We start from the raw sequence: 19,071 nt of genomic DNA, 5'->3' as shown, positions 1-19,071 counted from the left end.
CTGCCCTGTCTGGGACAGCCATCCCGATGGAAGCAGGCGGAGGTGGCAGCCCCTCAGATGATTAGCTCGTTGCCATCGTGACAGATGGGAGTCGGGGTGGCTCCCAAGGTGGCGTGGGTGTGGGCTCTGGCTGCCCCCTCACTGGCTCGCTCTGGGAGGTGGCCCTGGGCTTCCCTCCCCGCCCAGTCCCAGGTTGGAGCCGTGTGGGTGGGCGTGGGTGCAGCCCCTACCCTCTCCCTACACCCCTAGAGCTGCCTCTGTTCCTTGTTTTCCCATCTTGGGCTCGGAGTTCCCTGGGATGCCTCGTAACCCTCTTCCTGAGTCTAGAGCCTGTGGGGCTGAAGTTCCTGCGCACTGGTGCTCAGCCTTTCCCGTGACTCCAGCCGCACCCACAGGACCCTGTCTCTCGCCCTTTGTTTGCACCTTCGCCTCCCACAGCTGGGCTCCCGACCCAAGAGCGTGTCCCTTCTTCCTCCGACCTGCCACAGCTCTTAGGTCTTGTGCCACAAGATTCAGCTTTATTTGTAAAAGTAACCGAGACTCACTGTCTCCCTGAGCTGTCTCTAATTGATGTCCCCTCGGGCCCTGCACTCCCTTCTCTCCCTCTGGCAGTGCTTCTTGGCAGATGCCAGGCCTGTGACAGCTCAGCGTGGGTCCCCACTAAGCCGTTCCTTCCATCCAGAGCTCTTTCCTGAGCCATGTGCCCGCCGCTCCTGGCCCTTGGAAGCCTGAGTTACCTCCAGCCACCCACTAAGGCCTCATGCATGCGGACAGCTCGCCTCCTCCTTGCAGCCAAGTGCACAGTCTTCACAGCTGTTGGCATCCTGGTTCCTGCCTAAAGACCGAAGCTGCAGGGCCTTCCAGATCCACCTGGGCTTGTGCTCTCACTTAGCCCCGGAATTATCATCATCATCATCATCATCATCATCTCACTCGTCTGTGAGCGACCGCGTCTCCCAGAGCAAATGAGAGCTCTCTGAGCTTGAATTGGGGTCTCCATGCTGACCTCCTGGCAGGCAGTCGGGACACCCCAGGCCTGTGTCAGGAGTGACCTCTCCTTCCTTCTCCCTCCCCCACACTCTGTAGCTCCCACTTCCCTTGTCGGGCCCTTCCTCTTGCACTTCCCTTTCCCACAGCTACCGGATGGGTCGTCTCTGAGCAGAACTTGCGTTGAGCAGAACTTGCGTTACATCATAGCGCTGCGCTGCCTCCTTCTTCCCCCAGCTCCTCCCTACCCCTCCACGAGCATCTATTCATTCTGCAGCTTTCTGTGAATGGCGCCTTGTGCTGGAAAAGCAGTAAGGGGCAGACCGTGCCCTGGTCAGGGTCAATGTTCTAGAGGGATGCAGAGGAGAGGGGTTGGGGGCTCGGAGGGTGGGCAGGGGTCATTCAAGTCCCCCCGACAGCACCTCAGCTCTTTTCCAGCCATGTTTGTTCTCAAGCCCTGCCTTCTCCTTTCACTGACTTGTGTGTGCTCTGTCTGTTTCCTTCTGTTTCTAGGGGAGAGGGGGAATCATGCCCATTATTACTATTTTTAATGGAGGTACTGGGGGTTGAACCCAGGACCTCGTGCACGCTGAGCATGCACTCTACCACTGAGCCATACCCTCCTGCCCCCTACCATGTCCATTATTAATCCTGAAGTAGGCACCCCTGTGCACACACCATGATCAGGCGTGTCCCTGGACGTTGGTTACAGCTATTACTGAGTAGGAACAAGGATGGGCCTTGCCCTTTGTGGACTTGCGCTGTCTTTCTAAAGCTTCCTCCCCCAGCTGTTTCCCTCAGGGTTGCTCTGACCCAGGGATGGAATAAGCAGAAGTCTCACAGGCCAACCCACAGTCCAGGCTATTTGGCTTTTGGTTTTTATACTTTGAAATGATCGAAGTTCCCTGGGTGACTTTAGCTGCTCTGCTCAGTTACGGGTGGAGAGACGGAGGGCCATGGAGGTGCAGGGACTTGCCCGTGGGACAGAGCTGGGGTGGTGCCAGCCCCTCCTGGATGACCCTCCAGTGTTGTCCTGTGCTATCCAGCAACAGAGGACCAAAATCTTTTCTGCTCAACACATACCTGATCTGTCTTACGTGTTTGCCACCTGCAAAACAGAGGGTTGGTGGCTGTTTTGATGAACTGGAAATACAGTCTGTCTGTAGGAGGCCCGTCAAGACGTGCCTTTAATTCCTCGTGTCTCTTTCATCTTGGCCTGAGAGCCCGAGACTTTGGATGTTGCATTTTTATCGTCTTCCTTTTAACATAAGCTTCTACAAAATCATCTGTCATCAGAATCACGTCTTATCCTGTTTGTCTGAGTGTTTCAGTTGGTTAAGGCATTTTTATGTTTGACAGTATTTTTCTCGTCTGTGGCTTTTGTGGTTGATGCTTTTAATCAGCACTGATGCTTCAGGAAAAAGATCAAGCTTTTACAGCTCAGTGAATGGCCACTCGTGTGTCTGGGGTTGGAAAGCATCTTGGAGCTGTTGGCTCAAGACTTAGCACCAGAAGCGTCCTCAGAGTTCCCCTGGTCCTGACCGAACAAGAAACTAGTCCACAGACAAGCGGGAGGCCTTGCCCAGGGTCTGCAGGGCATTAGTCGTCCAGCCTTTTGAAGCTCAGCCCCGTACTGAGGCTGTGATCCGGTGCCTCCTTGGGTTGCATCTGGGGCAGACGTTGCTAGTCAGCGTGCCCACCCCGGGTCTGAGCCCCGCACCTTGGTACTCCAGGCGGCCACTGCCAGTAGATCAGCAGTGGTCGGGGAGAGGACACCTGTTTGCCTTGCCTGTTCCAAACCACCCCTAGCACAGCATCCACACCCAGGTGGGGAGGTGGTAGGGAAGAGCCCCTGAGCTGCCCCATCACCAGAAACATCTTTCATTTGGCTGCCCCAATGGGCCATGGTGCCCGGCTTTGTGCAGTGGCCTGGCTAGGTGTGGACAGAGCTGGGCCCATCGTGTTGCAGTCAGCTCAGGCCCGAGGCCTGCTTAAATGGCATCTGCCGTCCTGCAGGTGATCAACATGGATGGGACGAAGAGGCAGACGCTCCTGGAGGACAAGCTCCCGCACATCTTCGGCTTCACGCTGCTGGGGGACTTCATCTATTGGACCGACTGGCAGCGGCGCAGCATCGAGCGCGTGCATAAGGTCAAGGCCAGCCGGGACGTCATCATCGACCAGCTGCCCGACCTGATGGGGCTCAAGGCTGTGAACGTGGCCAAGGCCGTCGGTGAGTCTGGTCAGCTGTGCCCTGGCTCGTGGCTGCCTTGTGGTACACAGGCAGCCCCGTCTGAGGCCGAAGCTGGAGCTGTGGGTGTAAGTGTCCGGCTCGGGCTCCCACTCTGAGGCTGTATGGGACAGGAGATGGTAAGAACATCTGGCTAAGGCCAGGCAGCTCTGGGGGGACTTACTGACCAGGTATGGTGACTTGGCAGTGGTGACGGACCAGCACTGCTGGAAATAACTGTTCTAATAATGGCTAACGTTTGTTGAGTGCCTGCCGTGTGCTAGGCTCTGGCTGGGTGCCTTAGCGCCCAGAGTAAACATCTACGCTAATTATAGTATCGCCCCATTAACGCCAGGGAGAGGGAGGCCAAGATCAGGACTCAGGCCTGGGTCTCCCTCGACCTCATTGCTGGCCTGGGCTGTGACTGTTGTCCATGGTGACCGGGCTGCACCCTCCAGCCCACAGCTTTTATCTGAAAGCCAGGATCCGCACAAAGCTCACTTAACATAGTGACTTGTCTTTTTATGAGTAGGATTCCAAATGCAGGTCGACAAGCTACGCTGGGGAGAGTTGTGTCTGGCTGTGGTGGGGGGACATATTGGGGAACAGGACTCTGATCCCAGCTGGGGCCCCAACGCCTAGTACAGCACCTGCACATCAGAGACTCTCAGCAAACCTTTGTTGGAAGGAAAGAGGGAGAGAGGAAGGAAGGACCAGAGACGCCCCAGGGCTTGCCCTCCAGGAGCTTACAGTCTTGTGGGTGACACCCCAGTGTTAGCTGTGCTGCCAGGTGGGTGACTGTCGTTGAGACATTAGAGGGATGCCTGGCTTTAAAATACGAGGGGGGTCATTTGGGGTTAGGGAGCAGGTAGAGGACAGGGTTTGCCGGGCAGCTAAGCAAAGGCCTGGAGGTGAGACTGTGGAAGGACCTGGGGGGTAGCTAGCACATCTCTGTCTCTGGGAGAGGCCTTCAGTCACGACCTGCACTCCTGAGACGAAGATGATGGAATCAACAAACTTAGTTTACCAGCCACCAATGAAAACGGCTTCATTATCTACCGTGGTGGTGATCCACCGGTGAGTGAGTGTTTGAAAAACAAAAAAATAAAACCCCAGAGATAAGGAAAATGATGTATCTGTGGGATGTGATTTAAAGTTAAGAAATTGGACCCCTCCCTCCCCACCCCCTTCCTCTCTCTCTCACGTCAGGATTTACTGAGGAAGATGGGGAAAGGATTCCTTATTTAGCTGAAATCCTTAACACTAAGTTAAAGCCAGTTTTAACAGCGCCCCAGCAGATGAGTGAGATGCACAGGCCGGCCAAAAAGATACGGATGCCGGGCCGTCTGCTGTACTAAAAAAGAGGTGCCTTTGGCTGTCCTGGGTGAATCTGAGTTTTTGAGGGTGCTGAGAGTGTCGGTGACTCCGGGGGACCGTCTGGGTGGTGTCTCGGGCTGCAGTCCAGTCGGCAGGCTGGGAGTCCAGGCCCGGCCGAGGGGGTGAGGGGGTGTGGGGTGTGCGTCTTGTCCCCAGGTTGCCACGTGGATGGAACGGGGACACCCTGGGCCCAGAACCAGCCATTGTCATGTCCATCCCCTGTACCAGGGGAGTCGCCTGGCCCCCGTCATTCATACCTGCAGCCCGCAGTGGGCACCGGGCGGAAACGGAGCCGTGCCCGACTGGGCTGGTGGCCCCCGTCTGTGCGGGGCCTCGAGTGCCTAGAGCCTGTCTTCCCGTCCAGGAACCAACCCCTGCGCGGACGGGAACGGGGGCTGCAGCCACCTGTGCTTCTTCACGCCGCGCGCGACCAAGTGTGGCTGCCCCATCGGCCTGGAGCTGCTGAGCGACATGAAGACCTGCATCGTCCCCGAGGCCTTCCTCGTGTTCACCAGCAGGGCCGCCATCCACAGGATCTCCCTGGACACCAGCAACAACGACGTGGCCATCCCGCTCACGGGCGTCAAGGAGGCCTCCGCTCTCGACTTCGACGTGTCCAACAATCACATCTACTGGACGGACGTCAGCCTGAAGGTACGGCGGCCGGGGGTGCTCCCGGCACGTCCCCGCCTGTGCTGCCTGCGCCTGGCCAGCCACGGTATCGCCTCAGAGGCTTACAGAAGCTTTTCTTGATTTAAAAAAAATTTGAGGGGAGGATGGTTAGTTAGGTTTGTTTATTCATTTACTTATTTTAATGGAGGCACTGGGGATTGAACCCAGGACCCAGGACCTTGTGCATGCTAAGCACGTGCTCTACCACTGAGCTGTATATACCCTCACCCTCAGTTTTTCTTTATTTTTTTATTTTGTAGGGTTTTAAAAACTGAAGTATAGTTGCTTGTACAATATTATATGTTAAAGGTATACAATACAGTGATTCAGGTTTTAAAGGTTATACTCCGTTTATAGTTATTATAAAATATGAGCTATATTCCTCATGTGGTAAAATATATCCTTATAGCTTATTTTACACTTGATAGTTTGTGTCTCTCAATCCTTTACCCCTGTACTGCTTATTTCCCCTGCCCTCTCCCCACTGGTTGTCCCTAGTTTGCTCTCTACGTAATCTGTGAGTCTGCTACATTTTTGTTTTATTTACTACTTTGCTGTATTTAGTTTCTACATAGAAGTGATACCATAGAGTCTTTGTCGTCCTCTGCCTGACTTACTTCACTTAGCAGAGTGTCCTTCAAGTCCATCCATGTTGCTGCAATTGGCAGAAGTTCCTTCTTTTTGATGTCTGAATAGTATTCCAGTGTATAAAAAGTTTTTTAAAAAGGAACTATAATACTGGGGGAAGATATAGCTCAAGTGGTAAAGCATATGCCTAGCATGCATGAGATCCTGGGTTCAACCCCCAGTACCTCCTCTTAAAAAAAAGTAATAATAAATAAACCTAATTACCTCCTCCCCCCAAAAGAAAAATAAATTAAAAAAAGAAGTCCAGTAAAATTGGAGCAGCACTTTAAAAAAACTATAATATTTATTGTAACTTGATTGAAGCCAATAAAATATTAGTGATCCTGTGTAGTCAGTAAGCTTGAATGATTATGGCGGGCAGGTCCAACAGAAACAGTTTAATTATCTGTCTTTTATTCTACCATTGATACTACATGGTTCTTTATTTTTTTTTTTTCCTGATTTTAAAAGACGTAAGGTTCATTGTAGAAAGAGAGAGATAAACAGGAAAAGTATAAAGAAGAAAATAGAAATGTTCTTCTTTAACTCCACCAGCCTGAGCCAACCTTGCTGACATTTCAGTGTATTTCCTTTGAATTTTCCCATTAGTGTTTCTCATAATTACAGTCGCATGCTCCATAGAATTCTGTATCCTGGGCTTTTTCACTTCTCATTGTAACAGGTATAATTATATTCTATTATATAAAATATATTTTTTCATATTTTAATAAAACATACATATAGCCAATCATTTCTTTTAAAAAGGTTGTATTTTCTGCTTTTCAAATTGTTCATTTAAAAACTCAGAGGTTGGAGGAAAAGTTTAAATTGGAAAAGAAAGAAAAAGAGTAAAAACTTGAATGTTGGTGGTTTGGCCCCAAATGTGGTCAGCAGTTGCCAGGAGGCCAAGGATCTCATGGTTAGACATCTGCAGAAACTCTGGTCTCTAACCGGTGGCCCTTTCCTCCTCACCTGCTCCTAGAGCATCAGCCGAGCCTTCATGAACGGGAGCTCTGTGGAGCACGTGATTGAATTTGGCCTTGACTACCCGGAAGGCATGGCTGTCGACTGGATGGGCAAGAACCTCTACTGGGCGGACACCGGGACCAACAGGATCGAAGTGGCCCGGCTGGATGGCCAGTTCCGGCAGGTCCTCGTGTGGAGGGACTTAGACAATCCGAGATCGCTGGCCCTAGACCCCACCAAAGGGTAAGGGCCATTTTTGTCTGGCACGCATGTCCCTGTCCCCCATCACGTCTCTGCACCAACCAGGGCAGTGATGGCCTTAGACCAGGGCAGGTGACTGGGGCCGGCGGGACCCTTGGAGGTCATCTGGTTCATTTCATAGAGGGGAAACTGAGGCCCAGAGCAGAAGGCAGGAAGGGAAGCTCCTGTATCAGGCACTGCACTGGGCGCTCCAGGTGGGTCATCTCATTTCGGCAGCTGGGGCGCTGCAGGGGGTGGGTATCTTTATACCTGATTTTGCAGATGCAGAAACTGAGGCTCAGAGAGGTTAGGTGACTTACTGAGGGTCACTTAACTGGTTGGAGCCGGGCTGGGCTGAGAAGTTCCATCCAGGCTCCTGGCCTGGGCTTCTCCCCTCCGGCTTCTTGAAGGCCCCTTAGCTGAGGTCTAAAATCCATATGCTTTTCTCTGTCGGGCAGCCTGGGGGCCCTGCACTGGGGCCAGAGGGGCCAGGGTGGGGTCTTCCTCTGTACACAGTGCTCACCCCATAAACCATCAGCGATGTCTTTGTAGCACCCCAAACTCTGCCTGTCATGTACTCTGTTAGGGAGGGAAATATTTCTGCACGGCAGAACAGAGAAAGGACCAGTGAAACATACATGATTCTAGAATGGGGAGTCCTTCCCTGGAGCCACTGCTTGAGGACAAGGGAGGAGGACCGGCTGGTGGGGGCAGCAGAGCCAAGTTCATATCCTGGTATTCCATTGCCTCTTTGCCTCTGGGCCTCGTTTTCTTCCTTCTTTGAATAAAGGGACTGTATGCCCTGATTTGCCCACATTCCTCCTGCCGCTCCTCCATCACCCCACATCCTGTCTAGTTTAGTGTTTGTCTCTAAAGTGTCCCAGCCTGGACGTCCTGTTACACGGTCCCGGTTTGTGTCTGTGAATGAGAACATCAGCGCTTAGCTTGCAGGGCGGCTGCTGTGGGACTTCCAGAGGCAGGAGGTCGCCGTGACCACTCCTGGGGGGACACTGGGGTGGTGGGGGCAAGGCCGTGGAGCCCCCGCTTCCTGAAGGGATGTCATCGACACGGCTCTCCGGGGCGGGAGGGGCCGAGACGGGGAGATGGCGGCAGTCGTGTTCCCTGACCTGCCCTTCTCCCGTGTCTTCCAGCTACATCTACTGGACCGAGTGGGGCGGCAGGCCCAGGATCGTGCGGGCCTTCATGGACGGGACCAACTGTATCACGCTGGTGGACAAGGTGGGCCGGGCCAACGACCTGACCATTGACTACGCTGACCAGCGTCTCTACTGGACGGACCTGGACACCAACATGATCGAGTCATCCAACATGCTGGGTGAGGGACAGAGGGGCCTGTGGGGAACGGGCATCCCTGCTGGGGCGACGGCCACCCTCGGCCCCCACTGCTCTGTGCCCTTGGCCTGCCAGGCCCAAGCCCACAGGAGGTGTGGACACGCCCAGGTGCTGACCCAGCCTCACCCTCTCCGGGGATTGTTCCTTTCTGCCCCTGGTGTCGTTGCTGTAGACGTGTCCCTAGAGGCCCCGATGACAGCTATTTCCTACACACCTACTGAGAGCCGGGCCCCAGCTAACCCTGTGCCAGGATTCTAATTTGACTTTACACCACATAGCATAGCTTTTCATTGATGGAGAAACCGAGGCCCAGGGAAGTCATGGGACCTGTGTAACGTCACAGGGCTCTGCTCAGACCCCGGGGACACTTGCTCCATCTCCACCTGACCCTGAACACCTACTGGGAGACAGCATTGTTGTGGGACCACTCATAGGCTACGCTCAGCACCCTGGGACTAGGTTGAAAACAAAAGCAAAAAGAACCTTTGCTCCAAGTCACCCAGCAGTGAAGGCAGGATTTAAGCCTAGAACACGTGACTCTGGACTTGGGGCTTCTGGGGTAGGGAGGTGGTTATACTAAGTCTCTTGGGTGAGGCCTGGTGGTGGGGCTGCCCTGTGCAGTTGAGAGAATTCAGCTTCCTTCCTAGTCACTGCTGCTGCCACATGGTTGTACTCATTTTCCAGAGGAGGAAACTGAGGCAGAGGTGGGCTGAATGGCTTATCCCAGGTACTATGTAAACAGAGTCAGAGCGAGAACCCCAGTGACTGCCCTGGTTTATGAGGCCAAGAGTAAGGTTTGAATGTGTCTTCAAGACTGCCACCCCGGCCCCACAGTGAATTACAAGAGGCCTGTGTGCTCTGCTCCTGGCTGCCCGATGGGTCATGTGACCAGACCACAGTTCATTTCACAAGTCCTTTGCTGCTGGTGTTGGAATGGCATCAGCGCTCCACGGGGACAATGCTGAGTGCAATGTCTGCCTCTGCCCTGTTGGGCCGATTTCCCTAGGACTGAGCTGGGGTGTCACAGATCATTGTCAGCTTGTGCACCTGTCCTGGGGCTGCTGTGTCACCTGACCAGAAATCTAATGGCTTCTAACAGCACACATTTAATCTCTCACAGTCTGGAGGCCAGAAGTCTCAAATGGGCTAAAATCAAGGTGGCAGCAGAGCTGCCTTCCATCTGGAGGCTCGAGAGGGGAATCTGTTCCCTGGCCTTTTCCATCTTCTAGAGACCTCCTACATCCTTGACTTGTGACCACTCCCTCCATCCTCAAAGCCAGGAGTGTTACAAGCATCTACCAACCTCTCTTACGGTCCTGCTCTGTCTTACAAGGACTCTTGTGTTACACTGGGTCTATCAGGATAATCTGGGCCAATCTGCCCGTTTCAGAATCCTTCCTGTAGCCACACTGGCAAAGCCCCTTTTGCCACGAGAGGTAGCACATTCATGAATGCCGGAGGTTTGGGTGTGGACCTCCTGGTGGGGGAGAGGGAACGTTATTCTGCATGTAGCCTTTACCAAGCACTTACTTTGTGCCAGCATTTTGACCCTTCTACGTGCGTGATCTCACTGAATATCACAGTGGTATCACAAACCTCATTGATTGTTTTATCACAATTTATTACATTTAAGTATCCTGGATACCCTTGAGGGCACTTGTAGGAATACCCATTTTGCAGATGGGGAGACTGAGGTTCAGGGAGCTTAGACAGCTTTCCTGAGGTCACATTCTGGTCAGGGGAGGAATTGGGATGGGAGTGCCCAGTCCGACCCCAGAGCCTGGCTCCAATCACTGTGGTAGACTGCTAGGCTGAAGGTTTTATTTGGAATTTTTATTGACATGTACATACAGTCAAGTACAAAAGTCTTCAGTGGACGAGTTGAGGAATTTTCATGCACAGAGATGTGTGTGTTCACAGAAGGGCAGCCTGCAGAGCTCCCGCACACATCAAAGCAAGGACGCTTCCAGCCCCAGAAGGTTCCCTTACGCGGCCTCTGAGTCAGCCTCCTCAGGGGGCATCGCAACCCTGACTTCAAGCTACGTGTTCTGGTTGTGCTGTTCTAGAACTTTCTGTCAGTGTGACCATGCGGCGTCCGGCTTCTTTTTCTCAGCCTAATGACTGAGAGTCCCCCACATTGTCATTCTTTCTCATTGCTGTCATTCCTGTCATATGAAGATCCTGCCCTTTTTCTATCCGTCCGACCACTGACGAACATGTGGGTTGTTGCCGGCTTGTGGCTATTTCGAACAGTTGCTGCTGGGCTCCCTCCTGCCTTTTATCTGGGTGGACGCTGCATGCATTTCTCTTGTACTTTAGGAGGGGCATTGCGTGCCCCCCGGGTAAGTGCGCACCCAGCCTCAGTGGACCCTGCTGGTTTCCCGAAGTGGTCACACACTTTGTGAACCTGACGCAGGTTGCCAGGCTGCAGGTCGAACTGGGTCACCCAACGGGCCGCCCCGGGCTGTGCGTTGCTGACGCCACACCCACGTGTCTCCACGTAGGTCAGGAGCGGGTCGTGATTGCCGATGACCTCCCGCACCCCTTTGGCCTGACTCAGTACAGCGATTACATCTACTGGACAGACTGGAACCTGCACAGCATCGAGCGGGCCGATAAGACCAGTGGCCGGAACCGCACCCTCATCCAGGGTCACCTGGACTTCGTGATGGACATACTGGTGTTCCACTCGTCCCGCCAGGACGGCCTCAACGACTGCATGCACAACAACGGGCAGTGTGGGCAGCTGTGCCTCGCCGTCCCCAGCGGCCACCGCTGCAGCTGCGCCTCTCACTACACCCTGGACCCCAGCAGCCGCAACTGCAGCCGTAAGTGCCTTACTCTCTCCCAACACTTCCCTCCTACGTTAGCTGTGGTGGATAAGGGAGAAAGAAGCTTTCTATCTGGGGACACCTTGGTGCACATGGGCAGTTGGGCAGGTTGTGCACTGCACATGTTGCATAATGTTACCTGGAGGCTCAGGCTGGGTGGAAGACCTGTTGCTTCATCAAGACACAAGCAGTGGGCCAAGCCCTCAGCTAGCACGTTCCTTGGGGGCCTCTCTGGATGTGAAAAATGGTCTCTGTGGGTGAGCACTCACTTCTAGAGCCAGGCACTGTTCCTTGTGCTTTTTTTTTTTTCCTTGTGCTTTTGATAGCACTTAATCCTCCAGCCTACAGGGTCGGGAGTATCACTGTCCTCATTTCACAGACAGGGACCCTGGGCACAGAGAATTGTAGTGACCCTCCCAAGGCCACACAGCTCGGAAGATTTGAACCAGGTTTGAATCCAGGCAGTCTGGCCCTAGAATCCCCACCCTTGACCCCTTGCCGTGTGGCCTCACGTCCACTTGCGTAACCCTCACACTGACCCTCTAAATCACATAGGCCTTTTTGTTTTCATTTCAATAATAAGAAAAGTGTAGTTCAGAAGCCTGAGAGTGACTTTCCCACGGGCCCGCAGGGAGAACAGTTGTGTCCTGTTGGCAGGATTTTCTCCTGTGACCTCAGCAGAGAGCTGGTTATAACTCAACCTCTGTGCAGCGCTAGGCAGTTTATTGAGCTCCCTGTCATCGGGGCCTTGTCTGAGCCTCTCACGTCCCTGGGCATTAGGAGGACTGGGCACCCTTAGCCCCATTGTGTGGCTGAGGGACCTGAGGCCTCAGAGGGTTAAGAGGCTCGTTCGCGGCCCCATGCTGGTATGTGACAGGCCTGGGGCCACAGCCTAGGACTCCTTACCCTTGGGCTCCCTTTGGTCCTGTTGGCCTTGCCCTAGGGGTTACAACCTTGAAGGGTCAGGCAGAGATGCAGGTCACCTACCACCCAGAAGTGATGTGACTTGGGTGCCAGCTCCTGCGGCCAGCGGACCTGGGGCCATGACTTGGATTCATATGGCCCAACTGTGACTCCAGCAGGTGTCTTCACACATCCTGGGTGGTGCAGTCTAAACCTAGGCAGCTTTGCTCCCTGACGGCTCTGAGGAGCATCCCCACCACCCGGGGTCCCTGTTCACTTCGTGTGGTTCTCAGCAGTTCCCTGGAGCACCTAGAAGCACACAGAAAATCCCACAGCCACTCAAGCATTGCACACACTTGTGGGTGGGAGTGTGGTGTGCACCGCCATTACCTCCTTGTGTTTCAAGTCTTGATAATCTAAAACAAAATGGACATCTAGTTTTTTGGTTTTTTTTTCAGAGGAGGGACTGGGAATTGAACCCAGGACCTCATGCATGCTGAGCATGCGCTCTACCACTTGAGCTATACCCTCCCCCGACATCTAGTTTTTTTAACTGAAATATTGTGTTGTGTATTTTTAGCAAAGTGATTCAATTATACATACATACATATATATATATTCCTTTTCATGTTCTTTTTCATTATAGGCTATTACAAGGTGTTGGATATAGTTCCCTGTGCTCTACAAGAGGGCCTTGTCATTTGTCTGTTTTATATATAGTAGTTAATATTTACAAAGCCCAAATCCCCAATTTATCCCTCTCCATTCTGTTTCTCTGCTGGTAACCTTAAGTTTGTTTTCTATGTCTGTGAGTCCTTTTCTGTTTTGTAAAATAAGTTTATTTGTATCCTTTTGTTTTTTTAGATTCCACACATAAGTGATATCATAGGTATTTTCCTTTCTGTGGATGTCTAGTTTTAGAATAACACATGCGCTTATAAAATATTGAAGCAATAGAGACACGTGTCACATAGAGAATGCAGTTCCCCGTAGTCCACCCCACAGAACAGCTTTATGTCTTCCCAGCCTTTTTCCATGTACACCTAGTAGATACACCCCAGTCTACTTTTTACTGTAAAATAGAGTGCTGCCCTCCCTGCCCACTCACCCCTCGGCCCCCAGACACTGACTTGCAGCCCCCTCCTCTGTTTGCCTCACTCCAGCGCCCACCACCTTCTTGCTGTTCAGCCAGAAATGTGCCATCAGCCGGATGATCCCGGACGACCAGCACAGCCCAGACCTTGTCCTGCCCCTGCATGGGCTGAGGAACGTCAAGGCCATCGACTATGACCCACTGGACAAGTTCATCTACTGGGTCGATGGGCGCCAGAACATCAAACGAGCCAAGGACGATGGGACCCAGGCAAGTGTGCCTGTCGGGGGCGCGGGGGCTTGGCGGGGCACTTCCAGGAGGAGCTCGCCCTGGCTGTTTCCAGGCTCCCTCTCCCTTAGTAGATGGGGTGCTGACAGCACAGTTTTGGGTAAACGATGATTTGGGCTCTGATTCTGTCATCAGTGGGTGTAAGCCTGAGCACTTTGCCTCCCTTGGAGTGTGATTATATGCGGAAACTGGAACGGATAGTTGTTTAAGTAGTGGCGGTGGATGTCAGACCCCATGGGATTTTTTTCCTTTCTACAGTGGTTTTGTGCAGGGTTAGTTGCTATTGGTTATTCTAGATTTATCTTTTATTTCACGTGAGTTGTAGAGTCAGTTCTGCTATAATGCAATGTACATGTTTCTGAAAATCACAGTGCTGTGCAACATCACACAGTACAGACCGTGAGGCTGGTGGGAGAAGGGGGGCTCGGCCTGCAGCACTCAAAACCCCGTCGGTGACACACTGAAAAGAAAGAGAGGAACCGGGCGATACAGGGGCACCTTCCTGCACGTGTTAAATGGTTTGGTACACAAACGCTTCAGCGGATGTGGTGCTTGACCTTGGAAAGATCTGAGGTTGGCCGAGGACGTGGGGCTCGGAAGGTTGCAGCTTGTGGGTTTTTATGGAACAGGGACAGGAGGACTGTCTGAGACAGGACGTACTGTAACTCCAGCGTGGATGGCGTGGCTCCTGACCGGCGGGAGCTGGGGGCCGTCAGGGGCGTGCGCGGCCGTGTGCCCCTGCCCGCGCTGTGCTGGGTGCGTGCTCTGCACTTGCCTGGTGGTTCTCTCGGGTGCAACTGTGCATCAGCAAACACGAAATCCGCGGTCTGCTCAAACTGTCCCTGAGGCAGCCCTGCATTGGAAAAAATACGTGTTTTCCAAATGTGAGTTCTAGCAGAACTGACTGCTTTTCTGTGTTAGGTGTTTGTGACCCTTTCCAGGAAGGAGATTGAGACTGCAGCCTCGAGGTGCACCCAGGGTACCCACCCGTGTGGCAGGGAACAGTGATCAGAATTCCATTAGTACAGAATTTGAGGACACGCCTGGCTGGTCATGCCAGTTTCTAAAGACTCCTTTTACAAAGGCTGCAGGACCCAAACGTCTCTTTCTCAATCCAGTGATCAGTGTAACAGCTTATATCATCATGGTGAATTCTTGATCCTGTTACAACAGAGATTCAGAGGAATGCTCGTTGGTGGAGATTTTCTTCTATAACATAGCTGTTGCTGTTCCCTAACCTGAACTGGGCGCTAGTGCCGCCTGTACAGCTGGGCCTCACTTTGGACAGAGCCCTTCATCCAGCAACGACATAAAGTTAACAAGTCATCCTTTGGCTTCCGTGTCCCTGGGTGATGGTAAAAGTCCCGGCTATGCCTGGGTGGCTGCGATCGTCCTCTCTGTGGGAGCAGAGCTGCCGGGTGGAAAGGGTGGAAATGGGTTTCTTTCATCCCACCTACAGCGCAGGTGACAGTCACTTCCACTCCTCTGGAGAATGGGAAGTGATAATTGATGAACCGTGGCTTCCCCTCTGAGAAAATGGCTGGACGCAAATTGCCTTTAAGTCTCCCGGAGAGGCGTTTTTTGCATTCTTTTATAGCATCTGGCAAAAGAGGGAGGAAGACTTTGAAGAAAAAGCCCTTGCAGGAGCACTTAATTTGGAAAACGTTCGTTTCCCTCCCTGCTAAGCTCCATCCCTTGGTGGCTTTGATTGGGGGCCCCACACCAGCCTCAAGGGTAATGTTCTTAATTATTATCTCCTTGGTTGTTTTTTCCTATTTAATTTTTTTATTCTTTTATTGTGGTAAATATACATAAAACTTTACCATTTTAAACATTTGAAAGTGTACAGCTCAGTGGCATCAAGTACTTTCCTATTGTTGTGTGGCCATCATCACCCTCCATCTCCAGATGAAACTCTGTCCCCATTAAACACTAACTCTCCGCTCCAGCTCAGTGGTAGAGGGCGTGCTTAGCATGCATGCAGTCCTGGGTTCAATCCCCAGTACCTCCATTAAGATAAATAAGTAAACCTTATTGCTGCCCTCCAATTTAAAAAAAAAAAACTTAAAAAAACCCCGTCTCCATTCCCTGCCCCCCAGTCCCTGGCACCCATCACCCTCCTTTCTGTTTCTCTGAATTTGACAGCTCTTAGGTGCTTCATGTGGGTAGAACTGCACAGTATTTGTCTTTCCGTGACTGGCTTACTTCACTTAGCATTATGTCCTCACGGTTCATCCACATCATAGCAGGCGTCAGAATTTTCATCCTCTTTAAGGCTGAAGAGCGGTCCATTGTCTGTACAGAGTATGTTTTGCTTATCCGTCCATCCGTCAGCGGCCACCTGAGTTGCACCCACCTTGGGGCCGTTGTGAGTATGCTACTGCAGACTTTCCCACTTGGTCGAGTACCACTCTGTACTGGTGAGGAGGAGGGGTGTTGTGATGCTGAGTAGGATTCCGCTCCGAAATTTCACACTGGCTGGAGCACTGTGACTTAGGTTAAAATGGGGCTGGGGTTCCATAAAGCTGGCCAGCCGTGTAGTTTGCTTCCTCGTTTTCGTCCGCCTGGGGAGGGATGCTGGCAGTGTGTCGTTACACGTGCCCCGCCCTCAGCTGGTGGTTCTGGGGACTGTGTGCCCGGCTCCCACATAACCACCCAACATCAGGAGCCTGACTCTGGCCCCGGCTGGCTGGAATCCTCTCCAGCTGGGTCCGAGAGGCTGGGCCTGGGGAAGGGGGCTTCTTTTTGGCTGCAAAGCCCCTCTTGCCTGCCTTCTTGTTTTATTAATCACTGGAAGGTGGTAGAGAAAGAGTCTGCAAGGAACTGTGATCAGAGCATCATTTTGAGATGATTCCCTTCTCACACAAAGGAACCTCTTATCCAAACATTTGGTGGCGGCAGCCCAGGTGTTTGGGAAGCCCCTTTGTGCCAGGTAAGGTCACCTGAGAACCTGAGAGAACCAGATCCACCAGGGAAACAGGCTGTGGCCTGTGAGGGAGATGAGGGAACCTGGGCTCCCTCCTCCTGCATCAGTTAATGAAACAGGGTCCCCTTTGAAGAGATTCTCTGTCGGTGGCTCTGAAAGCCAGGGCTCACCTGGAGACATTGCGAGCGGCACGGAGCCAGGCCAGTCTCTCTGGGGAGGCTGTGGGGTGGAGACCCGCAGGGAGTGTGGGAGGGAGAACAGGCACTGGGAGGTACGTGGGCTCCGGTGCTGCCAGGATGTGCTGTGGAGCAGCCCTGCACCCTCACCTGGCCTTGTACCCCTGGCCTCTCTCCCTCAGGGAAGAGGGCTGTGAGAGGTGGGCCTCTGTCCTGGACACCTATTATCCTGACACCCTAAATTTAAAAGACAATAAGACTTGGTGGGAGGGTATAGGTCAGTGGTAGAGCTTATGCTTAGCATGCACGAGGTTCTGGGTTCAATCCCCAGTATCCTCATTAAAAAAAAAAAAGCAAACAGTAAGATTTGAGGGTCTTAATCCAAAAGCCTGAGTCCAAGGAAACAAGAAGAGAGAAAGTGTCTTGAGAGGGGGCTGTGATCCTGGGCCGACTGTCCAGCCGTCAGGTAGTCCTTCTGGATGTGCGGGACCAGGACGGCCAGTCTGTGTGGGGCTGCTGACAGCCAGGTGCAGTGCATTCCCTGATACCTGGGCCTGAATCTGAGTTACTGGGCGGGAGCTCTCTGGAGGCTGTTGAAAGAATCAGTTTCGCTCTCAGGTGGACTTGTGGGTGAGCTGGTTTGAAAGGAAGGTACTTCAAGCAGGGCTGGGATTTTGACTTTTGGTCTGAACTCGGGCACTCAGGCCTCTGCCCTCCCTGAGTCTGTAGCCGGTACTCACTCCTGACTGTTTTTACAGCCCTTCGTTTTGACCTCTCCGAGCCAAAGCCAAAACCCAGACAGGCAGCCTCATGATCTCAGCATCGACGTCTACAGCCGGACACTGTTCTGGACGTGCGAGGCCACCAACACCATCAACGTTCACCGGCTGAACGGGGACGCCATGGGCGTGGTGCTCCGCGGGGACCGCGACAAGCCAAGGGCCATCGTCGTCAATGCCGAGCGAGGGTGCGGGCCCAAAGGGGCAGCGGGCACTGCGGGGTGGGGTGCTGCACTGGCTGGGGCGTGCCAGGCGTCCCTCCCATGGATGCCAGCCTCTCGGGCTGGGAGGGGTCTTCTCATCCATCGGGAGCTCCCCTGGGGCCCCCACCACCGCAGCTGAAGCAGGGCGAGGAAACACCAACTCATTGCTGGTCAGGGAAGCAGAGGCATCCAGGAATGGACTTAACTGAAAGCCAGTGCAGGTGTGAGGGCTCTGCAGAGGGACACAGGCAGGATGGAGTCCTGATTCATAGGTTTCGTACTGTCCCATCACACCCGAGCCCTATACAGCCGTCCCTCCCGCGGCATCTCAGGTGGTGGCGGGTCATGTCGGTTGCACGTGTTCTGCCATGGAGAGGTCACTGCCTAACCGGGAGCTTCTTCCTCCCGTGAAGCTCCCTGATGCTCACACAGTCAGCCCTCAGGTTCTCTGGAAGGTGGGAGAGTGCCTGGGATATGTTGACAGACATGGAGGGTCTCAAAGGGAAAGAAAGACAGAGCGGGAGGGAGCTTCAAAGCCACATGACATGAGGTGTGGAAGTAAAGCAAATCACCTGAAGGTCAGGGGGCAGGAGGCGGGAGCACGGTGCCACCTCAGGTCCCCGCAAGGCTGGCATTCAAGGCAGGAATCAGACCCGTCGAGGCGCTGTGTGCCGGAGCTCATGCGTGGGATGGCTGGGCAGACCCGAGTTCACATCCTGACTCCATCCCTTACTGCCTGTGTGGCCTCAGGTAGGCGACCTCCCTTCTCAGGGATTCATTTCCCTCGTGAGGACCGCAGGCGTATCAGCCCTGCAGCACACGAGGGCTCAGTTATGTAAGGGGTTTTCAGGAACCAGAGGAGGAGGCCTGTACTAGTCCCTGGGGCCACTGCCACCAGTAACCACAAACTGAGGGCTTAAAACAGTGGATGTTTATCATCTCGCAGTTCCAGGGGCCAAAATCAAGGGTGGGCAGGGCCGCGCTCCCTCCGGAGGCTCTAGGCTTGCCTGCCTAGATCAGCTAGGATCTCTCTAGATCCTGCCTGCCTCTCAGCTTCTGGCCCCAGGGGTTCTTTGACTCATGCCACACCCCTTCACTCTGCCTTCACCTTCACATTGGCTCCTTCTCTGGGCTGTGTGGCCTCTTCTCTTTCTTCTGAGGCCACTCTCATTGGTTTAAGACCCACCCCAACCCAGGTGGCCTCATCTTGATTACACCTGCAAAGACCTTTCCCAATGAGGTCCATTCCGAGGCCCCAGGTAGATAGGAGGTCTTGGGGGACACTCTCCAGCCCCTACAGGGCACGGCCTTTCAGCTTTGGGGGCTAGTCCTTAGAGGCCAGGGCTGTGTGACTGATCACTTTCCAAAGCCCCTCTGGGTGCCCGGGGTCTGGTCTCTCTGGTGTTTTGCAAGCTCGGTC

At 53.3% G+C, this 19,071-nt stretch overlaps 1 protein-coding gene across 4 annotated transcripts in view; it reads left to right on the top strand.

The window, feature by feature from the left end:
- Positions 1 to 19,071, top strand: part of LRP5 (LDL receptor related protein 5) — a 113,193-nt gene that overhangs the window by 75,434 nt on the left and 18,688 nt on the right. For all 4 annotated transcript variants that reach the window (XM_031447921.2, XM_031447922.2, XM_064492050.1 and 1 more), the window contains exons 8-14: positions 3,004 to 3,220; positions 4,959 to 5,248; positions 6,876 to 7,102; positions 8,251 to 8,435; positions 10,957 to 11,280; positions 13,350 to 13,549; positions 17,428 to 17,636. In XM_031447921.2, coding sequence (XP_031303781.2) covers positions 3,004 to 3,220; positions 4,959 to 5,248; positions 6,876 to 7,102; positions 8,251 to 8,435; positions 10,957 to 11,280; positions 13,350 to 13,549; positions 17,428 to 17,636 — 1,652 coding nt within the window. The remainder of the gene's footprint in view (positions 1 to 3,003; positions 3,221 to 4,958; positions 5,249 to 6,875; positions 7,103 to 8,250; positions 8,436 to 10,956; positions 11,281 to 13,349; positions 13,550 to 17,427; positions 17,637 to 19,071) is intronic.

This window comes from Camelus dromedarius, chromosome 12, assembly GCF_036321535.1.
Source record: "Camelus dromedarius isolate mCamDro1 chromosome 12, mCamDro1.pat, whole genome shotgun sequence".
NCBI lineage: Eukaryota > Metazoa > Chordata > Mammalia > Artiodactyla > Camelidae > Camelus > Camelus dromedarius.
This window is presented reverse-complemented; position numbering and strand designations above follow the sequence as displayed.